Source organism: Eschrichtius robustus, chromosome 6 (genome assembly GCF_028021215.1).
Source record: "Eschrichtius robustus isolate mEscRob2 chromosome 6, mEscRob2.pri, whole genome shotgun sequence".
Classification (NCBI taxonomy): Eukaryota; Metazoa; Chordata; class Mammalia; order Artiodactyla; family Eschrichtiidae; genus Eschrichtius; species Eschrichtius robustus.
In genome coordinates, this window is record NC_090829.1 from 61,024,317 (window position 1) to 61,041,594 (window position 17,278).

At 47.9% G+C, this 17,278-nt stretch overlaps 1 protein-coding gene across 2 annotated transcripts; it reads left to right on the plus strand.

The window, feature by feature from the left end:
* Nucleotides 1-1,000: 1,000 nt before the first annotated feature.
* SOX2 (SRY-box transcription factor 2) lies at nt 1,001-3,636 on the plus strand. 2 transcript variants are annotated; one of them, XM_068545423.1, is made up of 2 exons: nt 1,001-1,017; nt 2,658-3,636. In XM_068545423.1, the coding sequence occupies exon 2, from the start codon at nt 2,665-2,667 to the stop codon at nt 3,634-3,636; it is 972 nt and encodes a 323-aa protein (XP_068401524.1). In that variant the 5' UTR covers nt 1,001-1,017; nt 2,658-2,664. The 2 variants fall into 2 exon arrangements, with proteins under 2 accessions (XP_068401524.1, XP_068401523.1); XM_068545422.1 differs by lacking the exon at nt 1,001-1,017 and having other exon boundaries at nt 2,665-3,636.
* The last annotated feature ends 13,642 nt before the right edge of the window (nt 3,637-17,278 follow it).

Here is a 17,278-nt window from a genome sequence, read left to right on the forward strand (position 1 = left end):
TAGGGGGCGCACCGGCCACATCCCTGAAACCAGACGCGCTGAAAAGCCGGTGGCCGCCTTCTCTTCTCCAGACCTTCTCAACCTTTCCTCTTTCCTAATCTCCAGGTCCTTGTTTAGCTTAATATTACACCTCGAATAAACAGAAGACACTGCTTTATTTTGAAGAGTACTATATATTTATGAGTTTTCAGAAGGCTAGTCTCATCCTTCCCGGATTCACAATAACTAAAACAAAACATAATTTAAGAGCAAAAAGGAGAAACTGCAGGGGCAGGAGAGGTTGATTGGAAATAATAATTTATTAAGAAAAGTCTGCAACTTTTTTACAACTTTTCTGGGTTTCCAGTGAGCATACTTATCTTGAGTTTGACAAGAACAGAAAAGCCTGGGAAGGTAGGGATTGGAGAAGTTGGAGGTTATGGGAAGAAGGTTAGTAAGGAACAAAACAATGCACAGTTTTGTAAAGATAATAAATGGAACGTGGCCGACAGATACTATTCAGTACATTTTATTAGGGTGAGTAAGGGTAGATCGGGGAGGAGGGAGGCGGAGAGAGTGTTACGGAAGAAAGAAAATAAGTAACCCTGATGGTTTAAGCCCTTTATAAAAAAAGAAATGGCATCGAGGTTTTGGGTTTTTTTTTTCCTCTCCTCTCCCCGCCCCCCCTCCCCCCCCCCACCCCGCTTTGTAGTCAAGTGCATTTTAGCCACAAAGATCCCAACAAGAGAGTGGAAGGAAACTTAGACGGGGCTTTGTTTGACTCCGTGTAGCGACAACAAGAGAAACAAAACTACCTATTTGTAACGGACGTGCTGCCATTGCTCTGCGCATTGAGCGCCTACCTATTGAAATCTTTACGTCGGGACAATGGGAGAGCGGCTAAAATTACCCTCTTGGGTCCTAGGAGGGCAGGATTCCTGAGCCCCTACTCCCGCCCCCCATCCCATCCTCCTCCAGCCCGGCCCTTGCCGGGCTCCCCCCTTCCCCAATCCTGGTCGCCTTCCTCCTGCCGGCCCGGCCTGCACCTGTGCCTGAAGAGCACCACCCCCGCCTCCCAGCCCCGGAGCCCCCTCCGGGGTTAGCCCCAGACCCAGGCTGTCGGGGCGATGGGCCACCGCGGTAGAAGTAGGTGGGGGAAATGCCAGGGCTGGTCCTGCTTGAGTCCTGGGAACTCTGCGTGGGAGGGAGTTTGTGAGTGCGTCTCAAAAGCCACCTCCAAGCAGTGCCCTGGGATGCCAGGAAGTTGAGATTACCCTCCCCCATAGACAGCACTTCTGAGCGTCCTTCTGTGGACCTTTTTCTTCCCCCAGCCCTCTTTGGAACACCACACCACTGAGATCCCTCCTTGGGGGAAGCTCAGAAAAATGGGAGAGAGGACGAGCGTCCCCTCTGCACCCGACTAAGTGGAGAAAGATGGGTGGGAGATGTGGCTGGGGTGAGAGCCAAGCTGTGGTTTCCTGCCCAGAGGGCTGAGCTGGGCAGGGAAGAGCGTGGATTCGGCTGCTTACCCAGGCCCGGCCCGGCCTCAGCTGTAGAGGCCGCACAGTCCGAGCAGAGTTTATTTTTAAAACAGAGCGAATTACGTGGAAGCAAGGAGGGTTTTGAGGACAGAGCTTTCCGTCTGTTAACTTCTTGTCGGGACAGTGTGAGAAGGGGGTGAGCGATCGTCTGCTCCCGTGGAGGGAGAGGGGCGAGCGGACGAGCCAGGTTAGGGAGAAGAGCTAGAGCGGCTGGATTTGGGGGCAGTGTGCGGAGGAGCGGGAGAACAATGACACACCAACTCCAGCACGGCCGGTTTCCTGAAATACTAGGAGGACAGTCGCCCTGAGCCACCCCCTCTGCCCTCCCCCACCCCACCTCAGCTTCTCGCGCCCCCTCCTCATTTCAGCAGCCCGCACCAAAGAGTAAATCAAGATTAAGTTTAAAGAAGAAAAAAATCGTAGTCTTAGTGCTGTTTACCCACTTCCTTCGAAAAGGCGTGTGGTGTGACCTGTTGCTGCGAGAGAGGATACAAAGGTTTCTCAGTGGCTGGCAGGCTGGCTGTGGGAGCCGCCTCCCCCTCCCTCCTCCCCGCGCCTCCCCCCGCCTCCCCCGCGAGGCCGGCGGCGCGGCAGGCCCCGCCCCCTTTCATGCAAAACCCGGCGGCGAGGCTGGGCTCGAGTGGAGGAGCCGCCGCGCGCTGATTGGTCGCTGGAAACCCATTTATTCCCTGACAGCCCCCGTCACATGGATGGTTGTCTATTAACTTGTTCAAAAAAGTATCAGGAGTTGTCAAGGCAGAGAAGAGAGTGTTTGCAAAAGGGGGAAAGTAGTTTGCTGCCTCTTTAAGACTAGGACTGAGAGAAAGAAGAGGAGAGAGAAAGAAAGGGAGAGAAGTTTGAGCCCCAGGCTTAAGCCTTTCCAAAAAATAATAATAACAATCATCGGCGGCGGCTGGATCGGCCAGAAGAGGAGGGAAGCGCTTTTTTGATCCTGATTCCAGTTTGCCTCTCTCTTTTCTTCCCCCAAATTATTCTTCGTCTGATTTTCCTCGCGGAGCCCTGAGCTCCCGACACCCCCGCCCGCCTCCCCTCCTCCTCTCCCCCCCGCCCGCGGGCCCCCAAAGTCCCGGCCGGGCCGAGGGTCGGCGGCCGCCGGCGGGCCGGGCCCGCGCACAGCGCCCGCATGTACAACATGATGGAGACGGAGCTGAAGCCGCCGGGCCCGCAGCAAACTTCGGGGGGCGGCGGCGGCGGCGGCGGCGGCGGCGGCAACTCCACCGCGGCGGCGGCGGGCGGCAACCAGAAGAACAGCCCGGACCGCGTCAAGCGGCCCATGAACGCCTTCATGGTGTGGTCCCGCGGGCAGCGGCGCAAGATGGCCCAAGAGAACCCCAAGATGCACAACTCGGAAATCAGCAAGCGCCTGGGCGCCGAGTGGAAACTTTTGTCGGAGACGGAGAAGCGGCCGTTCATCGACGAGGCCAAGCGGCTGCGAGCGCTGCACATGAAGGAGCACCCGGATTATAAATACCGGCCCCGGCGGAAAACCAAGACGCTCATGAAGAAGGATAAGTACACGCTGCCGGGAGGGCTGCTCGCCCCGGGCGGCAACAGCATGGCGAGCGGGGTCGGGGTGGGCGCCGGCCTCGGCGCGGGCGTGAACCAGCGCATGGACAGCTACGCGCACATGAACGGCTGGAGCAACGGCAGCTACAGCATGATGCAGGACCAGCTGGGCTACCCGCAGCACCCGGGCCTCAACGCGCACGGCGCCGCTCAGATGCAGCCCATGCACCGCTACGACGTGAGCGCCCTGCAGTACAACTCCATGACCAGCTCGCAGACCTACATGAACGGCTCGCCGACCTACAGCATGTCCTATTCGCAGCAGGGCACCCCTGGCATGGCTCTTGGCTCCATGGGCTCGGTGGTCAAGTCCGAGGCCAGCTCCAGCCCCCCCGTGGTTACCTCTTCTTCCCACTCCAGGGCGCCCTGCCAGGCCGGGGACCTCCGGGACATGATCAGCATGTACCTCCCCGGCGCCGAGGTGCCGGAGCCCGCCGCCCCCAGCAGACTTCACATGTCGCAGCACTACCAGAGCGGCCCGGTGCCCGGCACGGCCATTAACGGCACACTGCCCCTCTCGCACATGTGAGGTCCGGACAGTGAACTGGAGGGGGCGGGTTAGAAATTTTCAAAGAAAAAGAGGGAAATGGAAGGAGAGCAAGAAACACCAAGGAGAAAAACCCGGTACGCTCAAAAAAAAAAAAAAAAAAAAAGTCATCACCCACAGCAAATGACAGCTGCAAAAGAGAACGCCAATCTCATCCGCACTCACGCAAAAACTGCAATGCCGGCAAGAAAACTTTTATGAGAGATCCTGGACTTCTTTTGGGGGGACTATTTTTGTACAGAGAAAACCTGGGGTGGGGGGGGTGGGGAGGGCGAGGGAATGGACCTTGTATAGATCTGGAGGAAAGAAAACTACGCAAAACTTTTTAAAAGTTCTAGTGATACGGTAGGAGCTTTGCAGAAAGTTTGCAAAAGTCTTTACCAATAATATTTAGAGCTAGTCTCCAAGCGACGAAAAAAAATGTTTTAATATTTGCAAGCAACTTTTGTACAGTATTTATCGAGATAAACATGGCAATCAAAATGTCCATTGTTTATAAGCTGAGAATTTGCCAATATTTTTCAAGGAGAGGCTTCTTGCTGAATTTTGATTCTGCACCTGAAATTTAGGACAGTTGCAAACGTGGAAAGAAGAAAATTAATCAGATTTGGACATTTTAATTGTTTAAAAATTGTACAAAAGGAAAAAAATTAGAATAAGTACTGGCAAAACCATCTCCGTGGTCTTTAAAGGGGCAAAAGTTTTAGATTGTACTAAATTTTTTTAACTTACTGTTAAAAGCAAAAATGGCCATGCAGGTTGACATCGTTGGTAATTTATAATAGCTTTTTTTGTTTCCCAACTTTCCATTTTGTTCAGATAAAAAAAAAACATGAAATTACTGTGTTTGAAATATTTTCTTATGGTTTGTAATATTTCTGTAAATTTACTGTGATATTTTAAGGTTTTCCCCCTTTTATTTTCCGTAGTTGTATTTTAAAGATTCGGCTCTGTATTATTGAATCAGTCTGCCGAGAATCCATGTATATATTTGAACTAATATCATCCTTATAACAGGTACATTTTCAACTTAAGTTTTTACTCCATTATGCACAGTTTGAGATAAATAAATTTTTGAAATATGGACACTGAAATTATGCTTGAGTCTTTCATTTATTTGGATAACACTGTGATTATACCCAACTCCTCGGGGAATATACTGTGCTCAGCCAAGAAAGCAAAGTAACTAAAACCTTGGTATTCTAGTCCAGTAGCATGTGCTAATGTTAAGTGCAACAAATAAATGGCTGGATGATTAATTGAATAAGTACTCTCGAAAAAATGGAAATGCTTATGTCATTTCCAAAATAGAAACTAGGGACATATATTGTAAATCCACCCCCTCGTTTTCTAAGCAACATGAATAAGCATGATGGGGACTTAAACTGATTTATGCCACTTGTTGCCAGAAAGGAGTCAATTCTGAAAATTTTCATGTAGCTTAGCAGATGGGGTATTAAGCCAAATCAGAACCAGGTTGGCTGGTTTTGTTTTCGATTTCTGCACAGCACAATGGCCCTTTGGAAACGTGGTTATAAGGGAAAATGATGCTTCTTGTATAGGAATAATTGCAAACTAGACAAGCAAAGTACTCATCTGCTGGGTGGGTGTTTGGATTACTCTGGCCCTGCTATTGTCTAAGAAACAAGTGGTTTGCTTTCTTTGTTCCCTAACTTCATAAACTTTCTTTTCTACATTTTCCTGTTTAGGGGTGAGGGAAAGCAAAGAGCATCTTGCAAAACTCCCCGACTTATCACAGCTATTTATTATTATTATTATTTATTTTCTTTTTTCCTCTCTCTTTCTCCACGAATTCTGTTTCTTAAATTGGCAGCGCGGGTCCAAGCCTGTAGCCCCAAATCGGATAATCTCTGCAGCTGATAACAAGCAAAAGAGAAGCCAGGCAACAGCCATATTAAAGAAGAAAACAATCAACTCTGAGGTAGATATTTTACTTTGTCCAGTCTAATCACATTTGGAGATGATTGTGCTTTTGATCTGTTAACCATGTTTTACTACAGTAGTTGAGAAGTAGGGGGAGGGGGAAAGGGGTGGAGAAACAGGATTGGATTTGTTGTTTTCTTTTGCCCTAGGAAAGGTAAAGAAAGACTATAGTTGTCCTCAGTGGGAGCGCAAAAGTTGGGGAATCGCCATGGTCTTTGAATTAGCGATGTTTCTGCATCATAACCGACCCGCGCACTTTGGCGCAGTCAGAGAAACTGTAAGACCGACTCCGGGACTTTTCTTTTACTCACTACTTACCTCGCTTATCTTCCCCCACCGAAGGGGACCAGAAGCCTAGGGTCCAGCATTAGGAGGGTGGGTTTCCTTCCTACAATTTCAAGGGCTTGTTGTGTGAACTTGCTACAACTTTGGAGAAGTTGGAATCCAGCTGCGCCTTTCACCCTTGAGTAAAGTATCGGCTGCAGCCACTAAGTTAGTTCATCCCATTGGTTCGCATCTTCTCGTTTTCCGAGCAAGTATTTCTTTCTCTTGGTGGTGTTAATGTTAGTTCTAGACTCAGTTGAGGATATTCTCATATTTTATGTATTTTTATTTCATATGGATTGCTTTATTTTAGGTGTTTGTTGGTTTTTATTTATTCCTTTTTTTAATCCTCATTTTAAGGGTAATATTGTACTGGGAAAGGACAATTATTATGCCAGTTCCCAATTCTAAGTGAGGCATTTCCCCCCCTAATTAATGCAGAGACTCTAAAAGAATTTCCCCCGGCCTGGCCAGCCATTGTAATGCATATACGGATTATTCACGTGGTAATGAGCACATTCGCCAGTTCTTGCTCACACATACGAATAAAAGAAACTTTGAATAAAGATCCAAATGATCTTGCTGGGGGGTGGGGAGAATATTCCCGGAATTTGAACCAATCAACTATATGGTGTGTATATATTTGAAAAATAGAGATATATTAGAAATATGTATTGAGGTTTAGAGTAATTGCACTGCACTAACCTACCAGTTTAAAAAGCCCACAGGATCAGACTAAAAAAAAAAAAATTTTTTTTTAACTTTTTGGGAAAATGCTCAGGTTCAAATATTTTGCAAGAGGGAGGAGAGCAATATTGTGGGGAGTTGAACTAGTTTTGAATGACTGTTACTGTCTGCATAAAACGAGAGAACTCCCAGTCCCCCTCCTAGACCTCCATATCTCCTAACCAAATGAAAGCCAGAATATTTTGTTTGCAGATATAAATTCTTTTGATAAACTGCATTTGAGGAAAATGATACATATTTCATCACTCATTTGATTGGGTTAAATGGTTCCCCCAAGATGTGTAGTTTCATGGCTAGGTCAATATTGAACATATGATATTTTAATTATAACATGATTTCCAAGAAGGGGGTAAACCCTTAAGCTTGCCCAGAGATGATTATCTCCCAGTGCTAAAGTTAGTTGTTGAGTGTTTAGTTTCTTCCTCGGGATATTATCCTGCTCACTAAAACCATTCAATTTGCAGTCAAAGGGGTGAATTTAATGTTTTGTTAACCTTATACACAGAATAGAAATGTGCAGAAGGATGAGATTATAGTTTGTTCCCTCTGCAATTTTTTTTTCTCTCCCTGCACCCCCCCCCATACTTTAAATAAAGAGTGTTAAAATATTTTGCTGAGCTGTAGTAGTAGATTAGCAAGGTTTCTTGCCAATGCTGGGAAGCCGGTATTACAGACGGTCCCAGGGGGAAATGGCTCACATTAACCACTAAATGAATATTTGACAAGGGCTCATTCGGAGGTATTATTACTATAAACGTGTCCCTACTGGACTTTTCAAGGGTCAAAGAGCAACGCTTCAATTAATTATTTAGTCTGCTAGTAGATTTGGTTGTAATAGCTGTACTTATTTCTAGAACCGACACATTCTTACAGTAGGAAATCTCAGGAGAATCTTCTCCATCAGCAATGCCTTGGATTGAAATACACACAGAGCCCTCGCATTCTAAGGCTGGCATTTTCATAAAACATTTTTCTGGACTGGGAGTGTGTGTGTGTGTGTGTGTGTGTGTGTGTGTATGGGGGGAGGGGGATTATAGTCTCTTTTTCTATTTTATTTACCATTTTTGGTTTAAAAGAAAAAAACAAGAGCATAATAAGTTGTTTTAATTTCTACATCATGTCTGACATGGTCTTTTAGGGCCTTGCAATGTGGAGAGAGAGGGGAGGAGATTTATTTATAACCTTTGCCTTTTCTAAGTGGAGATGTCACAGGATTTCGGAAACTCAGGCAGGCTCTGAGTTTAGAAAGGGTACACATTCCTGTTTCCCAATAAAATTCGGGTTTTAAAATGGAAGACTCCATAGGTTGAGTACTCTGAGTTCTAGTAGTCTCAGAGTAAATTGGGGTACCAGATAATCCCTCCTCCCCTCCCTACCTATTGGTCTGAACATTTCCAGGTGTAGTGGAGGCGAGTGTTCCATTTCTGCCATGTCATAAGTTCCTCTGTGACCCCAGGTAAAATGGGAAGGGAATGATTTTGAGAGTAAGATTCTTTGACAATAATATAAGGTGAATGAATAAGAGATAAGCTGCAAGGGGGGGGGGGGCGGGATGCAGTAATTACAAACCCAATTCATTCAGCTTTTCAGAACTTTTGTTGTGGGAGCTCCATTGACGGGGTTTTGAGCTGCCACTTTTCTCACATTATAAAGAACTGATCAGCGCCTCAGGGGGACAAGAAATACCGCTTAACTGTATAGTGATGGGGTCTTCTTTTAGAATCCTTACAAGAAGAAAATTAAACAGTGCCTTTGTGTGCACAAGGTTTACTTTTCAGCTGCTAACAGTTTATAGCTAACTGCTCTGAGATTGAAGTTTGACTGTGGTTTGATCGCCTGCTAGTTGGCACTGCTTATTTATTTATTTGTTGTAATTAAAATATTTTTTAATATTCCCCCCCCCCCCAATTTTATTTCTTGCTTTTGGAGAAATTTGAAAAACAGGTTCTTATATTTTGCTTTGTGGAAGGAATTTCCTTTGCCATGAGCTTTAGCAGAGGCTTGAGTTTACATTCTCCAGCACTTCCTCCCCTCCACCCCACCATTATTGCCTTAAAATAATTTGCATCTCACTGTTTTTTATGCTGCCTTTCCTTGCTCTCAGAGCAAAGGCTGCTTTTCAGGACAGCTACAAGTGAGATTGGGGGTGGCGGTTGATTTATTTCTTTTCGTTGCTTTCTTTTTTGACCGAAGTTGGAAGATGGCTGGATGGATTTCCTTAGGGACCTCGTCTATGAGGTGGATCCCTTAAAGACAGGAGAAGAGGGAGAAACTCTTGACCTTTACTATGAAAATATGGATTAAAGTCCAAAGGGAAACAGCTTCCGGAGTTCTAGAGTGAACAACTGTGGAAAGAGCTTTCCAAAGATAAGGAAATTGCCCAAACCAAAGAATTGGTTTAGTATCTTTCATAGTTATTTTCTATTAAAAACTTTCCTTGAAATACAACCTCTGATATCACCCAGGGAGACTTTGTAACCTCCCTCTCTTCTGACAATGCTCTCCGGTTTTACAATTTTTGTTTTCAATTTCTTTATGTTTGGCTTACTTGGACTTTAGGAAATAATGGACTCGACTTTCTTATTTTAACTAAGAGAAGAATTCTCTTTGGGTGGGTGGGCTACTAAGACAAGGCCACGATTTTCATTGGCAGCGAGCTCTCTTTATGTATGCGGGTCTAGATGGATTTTATTTTTATATTTTGGTGCAATGGTGATATTTCTGATTCAGTGAGCAGTGCACTCAGTTTCTCTTCAAAAGCAAATGGAACGTCCTCTCATTTCAGGACGCAAAGATATTTGCTACTTCTGGGATTTTGGACTTGAGATGCTTGCTCTACTTTGCAAAGAAGTGTCAGGTGATTTAAAAGGTCCAAGGAGTCGCTCGTTTCATTACCCTCGTCTGCCTGCATGTACCGAATGAAATGTGCGCTATTAGTAAAGATTTCGGCGCCTTGAGCTATCGTTTGCCTCCCTACCTGGCCTTGGGTGCGGGGCGCGGCGCAGGGCTGTGAGCGCGCGGGCCTCCCACCCGCTAGCCCCAGGGAGCGCGCCGCGCCCAGCGCCCGGAGCGGATGCGCGGGCAGGAGAAAGCTGAGGCGGCCAAGCGCCCGGCGGGGGACCTGACGTCACCGCGGCCCTGGCCACAGCCCCCATGGGGCTCCCTGGGAAGGTGCTGCGGAGGGCTCGAGTTCTCTCCGCCCGAACCCTGCCCAAACGGCCCGATTTCCTTTCTCGGCCCTGGACCGTGCCGCGTCGGGCAAGTTTGCAAAGTCCCTCGCCCCTCCGGAGTCCTCTATCTCCTGTACCCCAGCCCTCTCCACGTTGACCTCGTGACGCCAAAGATGGTTCTAGGCCCCAAGCTTCCCAAATCAGAGGTTGACTGACTCACGTTCTGCCTTCCTCTTGCCTTTAATCTCAGACCCTTATTTTAAAGGGGTTATTTGTCCCTGTTTGGTGCCGAGGCTCAGCATGAGTTATCTCGCTCTTAGTCCTTCCCAATGCCAGAGGCTGCGCATTGGCATGGCTGTGGGAAGCTACAGGAGCTACGTAGGTTCCCCGGAATACTGCGCCCCTCTAGGATCAGAGTAGGTAGGGATGGGAGGATGCAGATCCTTCACTTCCCCATTTATAAAATAAGGATAATATATAGTTACCTCGCAGAAGATGAGTACAAAGCCACTGACGCTAAATAGGATTAATTGATAGCTATTACTTTTCTTACTGTCCATTGGAATTAGGAGCTAGGGAAGGCAAAAGCTTCTCATTTTAGACTCCAGAGATCAATACAGAAATTCGGGTTCTTCCTCTCCTTTCTGGTCTTGGGCGGTGAAATTAGCCTTGTTCAGACCACCCTTCTTCCTTTTCCAGTGCCCTTCCTGGCTTAGGGTTCGCCTAGGAAGTTATCCTGCAAACTTGCCACCCCTGGGCTTCTTCCTGAAGGGAGGGATACCGACATTCCGGGCAGGAGCCGCCCCCCCTCACAGAAGGCAGAAAAATAATTACTGTATTAAAAGGAGCGGTGAATTCTTCCCGAGGGTTCTTATCGCTGGCGGCCAGGCCAGAGCGGGACTGCGCCCCCATCTCCACCTCGTGACGTCAGGGTCTGCAGGGCCTCCGGGATGAAATGATTCGTTTGAGTGTTCCAGAAAGGGCAATGCGAACACTTGCAGGGAGAGGCCAGGGGAACTGGTCTCCATCCCCAGAACCCAGCTCCTGCTTTTGAGGCTACAGAGGCTGTCGCCCCTCAGCATAACCAAACACACAAATAGCCAGTCTTCACTACTTACATGGTCACGCACACAACACCCATCACTGTGTCACCTTGGCACTCAATATATTTATATAAATATAAATACATATTTATATTTATATATTTACATATATAGGTAAACAACTATATAGTTATTTGATTTGCTAAGTAGAGTTTGTTGTGAGGTCTGAATGAGTTGATTTGGGTTTACATTTGTTTTGTTTTGAGACGATCAACAAATTACACTAAAAGCCTTTACCAAGTACACCGTATCTTTATTTTATTTAGCCCTGCATAAGTTTCAGTGGTGGATGTAGAATTGGACTCCCCAAAGTTTTCCGGTTCTAATATGGAGCCATGGTTAGGACATTTGCTTCTGGCTTGCCATTGCTATGCCATTTCCACTTTCTCATTCCTCCACTCCTAATAATTTGTGTAGCTTTTAATAATCTTTTTAGAATCAAGAAAGAATTGCTGAGAGAACGCCTTGGAACAGTGATTTAAACTGTAGATAAGAAAGACATTTGGTCCGTGCACTCCATGTAAAATGGATAGAATTATTTGTTGAGTGAAAGCACCTCTGCATTTCTCAAGTTTTGTTTACGAACCGATTTAATTCATTGACTGCCCTTGCAATGAGAGGGGTTCTGGAAACTAGGCCTTATGTTCTGATATTGGTTCAGACTAATGATTTACTGAGAATTAGCCAATATTTCACATGCAGTCAGTTTAGTATCAACTCACATCCAGGTCGATTTGACTATCACACATAACTCAAATCTGGGTTATTGCATAACATTACAGTTTAATCAGTCTGAAATACTAAATGGCAAACTTGTGTTTTCCTTCTGCTCAAAGTCCTCTTCCCTTTCTTTGTTTCCCCCTTACTCCCACCTCCAAGGAAAATATCTTAAAATTAAGTTTTCCTTGTGAGAGTTTGTTTACTCCAACTTCTGTTAAACTAGGCTAACACGCTCTCATCAGCTTTCTAAACACTCTCTCATCAGCTTTGTAAAATGGTGCAAAAACGTCTTGGAGTCTAAGATGGCAAAATAAACCTGAGCATATGGGGGGAAGACATCGTTGTTAGAAAATTGATTTAAATGTTTAGCTCACACTTCAGCCTGATGCCTCCCGTACTACCCTTTCCTGCTTTGCTCACTGCCCGCCCCTGGCTCTTGGGTACCTCACTTCTATTAGCAAGCTGGTTCACCAGCATAAATAATGAATGCATTTTGAGCCGCCCTTCTGATAAGATAAATCAGGGGCTTTTCTCTTTTGCAAGTTTCTGCTTTCATTCCCATTAAAACTTCTCCATGCACCATGCTGCAGTGTCTTTCTGCAAAACTTACTCTGCCCATGTAAACTATGGAGGTATGTTTTCAATAGGAAACATCAGGTAATCTTTTTTTCGAGAAGCCTTACATTAAGGATACAAAATATTTCATAGTTAGTTGTGTGAGCTTCCAAATTAGCTGCATATAAAGTATTTTAAGATTTTTTTGGCTGTCACCGGCTGGCAATACTCATTTTGTGTGTGTGTGTTGGTTTGAAAAGCAGGAAGAAATGTAATGAATTGAGTGCTGTCAGAGATGTCTTCTGTTTGAACAATCTGCGATGGGCTGAATGGCAGGGACTCCCTCATCCAGTGCAGGTGCAGTAGAGCTGGGGAAGGGGGGAGGGGGGCTCCCTCTGTTCAGTCAAAAAGCACCATTCTCCACAATAGACCACACACTGACAGCCAGCGTGACATCAACTCACACTTTCATACTTTTCCCCCATCCATAGTTCTGAGTTCACAAAGTGGCCATACAGTAGCCTTGGTTAGGTTCCTTTAATGAACATTTTGTGGCTCCATGACCAACATTGAAATCTGCTGAGCCCTGGGAGGAACAAATAGATTTTTAATCGCGAGTTCCAAATCAAAATGTATAGCCATAGATATTTAAAGTTAAGCTGGTCTCTCCACTCTCTCCCAATATCAATGCCCACAACAGCCCCCAGATGATCTGAAAACTCTGAGTTAAAAGTTCTTCTGAGATTTACTAGGTTTCAAGGCACTGTTTTCTGATGTCTGGAGAGATACTAAGCAGGAAAGGAGGGAAGGCACGGATTTCGTGTATTTATTTAAATTTAAAAGAACCCTAGTATTTTATTGTGCTTCGTGAGAGGATTAATCCTGCAAATGAACGAACATTAATCTTGTGGAGTGGAGTCTGTCCCCTTTTGAATTGGTTTTACTGGGAGATAGAGAAGGGGGGTAGGAAAGGCAGCAACTGTTCGAAAACTCTCGGCAAAGATGCGACCACTCTTTGCCTGCCCCACCACTGAAGGGCCGGACCTTGGGGAGATTTTACTGTACATCTGTTTAAACTCGGGCCTCGGGGCCTCAGGTTTTAAATGGAATTATTGAAGGAGGGAACGCTACTAGAGAAACTATTCTTGTCAATCCCTTCCTGCCCCCATTCCCCACCTGGTTCCTACTCTTCTCCGCCCCACCCGCTTCTGACACTTCTTAATCTGGGATCCGAGCGTTTAGTAGAAAGAGGGAGGAAAGAAGGAGGAAAGGACCTTGCGGGCCAGGAAGGTTCCCCCACCGCCGCCGCCGCGCGGGCGAGATCCACACGGCCCTGCCACTGGCTGATTTCCCTCTGTGCCCGGACTTGCTGAAGCATCGCGCCGAGGAAAATTGCTCCCTGTTCGCTTATTAAAAAACCATGTAACCATATACATTTTTCACCGCGGCAACAAAAATATCAACTTGCGAGCCCTCGGAGCAAAACCTTTATAATTCGCCTGAACATTGTTGTTCAGTGGGTGGGGGGCAGGAATAGGCAGACCTCCCAGGGCAGAAGCCACAGCTTTACCCAACTCCCGCCTCGGGCGTGGAGGCAAGGAGTCGGGAGTCCGGCGGGGCAGAGCGCAGGGCCGGAGGATTTGGTGTGCAAGGTGAATAGGGGCCAAGTTCTTTAAAACCTCACATAACACAGGAAGAGACGGGTCTTACCATCTCTGTGGCGCCCTTTGCTTGTGACTGCAACCAGTTGCCCGTAGGCTGCGATGAGTATGCCTACGGCGCCTACTTAAGTCTGGGCCTCAGACGAGAGGCGTCTCCCTCCCCTCGACACGCTGCCCTCCACTGTTTGATAGCTGCCGCGTCTTCCGGCAGGTACACACCCACAATTAATCTTTCTTATTAAAGCCTCCATTCTGCACCCAAGGGGCGACTCAAACCTATTTAGATTTCCTTGGTTGGCTGCACAAATTTAAGTGGGCAAAGAGTTATAAACCTAATAACAGAGGGCGAGAGAGAGAGAGTGATTTGAGTAGAGAAGACGCAAGATTCACTAGGCGTGTAAGGATGCTGCGGGCCATGCCCTCCCCAGGCCCCCGCCTCGGGGTGCGCTCCAGGCTCCGGGAAAGGCAGCAAACCTCCCGCGCACACACCGCACGCAACATCCATACGCACACCTACACCCCTACCCTTCGCTCACTGAGATTGCCTCTTCCGGATTTCTTACAAACCCCTCCCAGAAAGGCGGAATTCTCAGAGCATCCCAAACCAGGCAACTTCCAGAGAACCAGGGAAGGTTTGCACTGTTTGGGATTAATTGAGAATAATTAACACTGGAGACCGTTAATCACCACTTTGCTGCTCTCTCCCTCCTTTCGGGTCTGCGGCGACTGCCTCTCTTGCTCCGGCTGCCGGCGCGGGTGGGTTCGCTGGTGAAAGTGAAGACGTCGCGGTAGCTGTCATCCAGTTCGGCTGTACTTTTTTAAACGCTCGCATATTGTTTGATTACTAATTCGAGTTAATATGATCTTTATGGTAACATAACAGTGGATAATTGGCCTTTTTTTCTGAACAACAATGTAAATCACAATCGCTTTATTATTTAATAACGTCAAACGCTTCGTTGGATTGGCCCCGACCGAGAAGACCTTTTCTTTCTAGACAGTGTTGTGGAGGAAGAACAATGAAGATCTAATTGTGGAGATTTCATAAGTTGGCTCCCGTAAATGAACAGCTTAGATATGGAAGTTCCAGCAGATGTGGGCACTATTCGCCGTAGAAACTCTACCCCCAACCCCCAATGCATACAGCCCAAACACTCTATTGGAGGTTTTTTTGTGGTGGTGGTCCTCAGACCCTAGCAACCACCTAAATCTTCCAGTAGCAATTAGAGCTTTTATCGGGCTTCCTCTTCAGCCCTTTATATTGCCGATTTAGCATCAGGACATTGAGTTCACATACCAAATTAGCGCAACTCCTAAAGAGCCACAGCCACTAATGCGCCCCTTCGGTCACTTTGGTTGTTGGACACCGAGAGCACCGGCCTGGGGCTCTTTAAAAGTCTTATTTTGTTTTGATTTGATTTAAAAAAACGGATTCACCAACGCAGTGTCTTCGAATATACTTTTTCAGGCAGAGTTTTGCCAGGGGCACGAGCCATTATTTTGCTAATTGCTTGCAAGAGCGGACGAAACCCAAAGACCCCTCAAATGCAGATGGCAACGCTTGGAAGGAATGGGTCCCCGCTGCCCGAATGAAAGATTAGTCACATTTGCCCCCAAAGCTTCAATTCTAATGGCTCTCTGTCGCGGCTCTTGCCGTAGCAGGAGGACGGCTGTCTCTGGGGTCTTAAGACTTCGGAGTTCTTTGCAAATGGGGAACCCTCACCATTTGGAATTCGGAACAAGGAGAGAGAGTCCGAGTCTACAGCAGGTTTTGTTTTTGCGTGTGCCCGCCTCTCCATTTTATTCAACTTCTACTGCCTGTCGGGAGGCAGAACAATTCGCCCCCCCACCCAGGCCCCAGCCCCGCGCCCGCCCGCCTCGCTTCTAAGATAAACAGGAGGTGCGAAATGCTTCGCCTGCACACGCGCCCTCGGGGCCACTCTCCCCTCATCCCCCGCGCACCAACTGTGCAGCTGTCCTCGGCCCAGACCTGGGTGGAGACACCCCCCCTTCTCTTCCCACCCGCATTTTAAAACCATCACATCGACGGTTCTAGAGTCATGTTCACATTTTTGGCCCCCTTCCAATTTCTTTCCGGTCCACTCTCCCCCTTTCTGAGAACCGAAAAAGTGACAAGGAGAAGAGTTGAGAAATTGAGAGAAGGCCATGGATTTTCAAAAGTTATCCCCCCATTCCCCCACCCCCACCCCCCGCCCTGTTAAAAGTGTATTTTACCACAAGGAGTGCATTAGGAAACTTTCCCTAACAGGACTTGGGCGCAGTGTTATTCTTCTCTAGGGGCCCGCTGGCCTCCCCGCCCCCGCTGGACAATGCGCGCTTTGAGGCTCGGTGGCCTGCAGGCAGCGGGAGACGAGGGGACTGGGCGGCCTTCCTCCAAGGGGCCCGCAGCTGGGGGAGCGCCGGGCAGGGAGCAGGGCCGGGGAGGCGGGCCACGCAGGAAGAAAAACCATAAAAGCAGCCCTCCACAGAGGCCCGCTTTAAGGACGGGAGGGCAGGGCGGCTGGGGAGGGGTATGTGAGAGGTTTTGCGCTTTGTTTCTTTCTTATCCCCCTCCCCCCTCCCTGCCCCCCGCCCCCGCCATCCAAACATTTTATTTCGACACAGAATTTGGCAGCCTAGGTTTTCCAACCCCCTCGCCTTCACTCTTGGGTACCTGGTCTCTGGTTAATATCTCAACCCGGGTCTTTAACGCTCAAATCGACCCAAGCCTGGCCCCAGCCTGTCTCAACGCCCACTCCCCCCACCCCCGCTCGGGGTGCCAAGCCACAGGAAAAGCCCCCCGGCCAGGCACTCTGGGACGCTACTTTCTAGTTTGGGGTCTTTTTTTTTTTCCAAAAGAGAACACCACCACCCTCCCCTCCAAGCAGCCTTAGGGTAGGACCTCTGGAATCAGCAGAAGCCCTCGGAGGGTTACCATATTGGTGGAAGCATTTGTTTGATCTTTTAAAACTTATACCAAACCGGGCGCCAGGGCCACGTGCTGTGCCTTCGAAACGCCGCCGCGGGCCCTGGCTTTCAGAGCCGCGGAAGCCTGGCTGGCGTGGAGCGGGCGCGGAAGCCACGGGCAGGGGTTAGGGGCCCGCGCTGCGCCGCAGGTCCGGCCGCAGCGCTGAGTGAAGCGAATTATCTGGAGCGTGTTTGATCTGGGGCTGCGTAATCAGCTTCTGCTTTATTTGTTTGTTTGTAATCTCATATTTAGCAAGCTGGGACGGTGGCAGCAAGGGAGAAAGGAAGGGATGGAGGAGGGGGCTTCGCAGTAACCACACCCCTTCCTAATGAGTTAATTTCCATATTTGCGCCTCCGCCATCTAGCGCCCTCTTTTTCCCGACGCTACCGTGTTGTTGAGGCTTGCGCAGCGCAGACGCCTCCACTCTGGAT

Coding starts and splice junctions, on each gene's coding strand:
- SOX2 (XM_068545423.1), top strand. CDS start 2,665: ATGTACAACATGATGGAGACGGAGCTGAAGCCGCCGGGCCCGCAGCAA.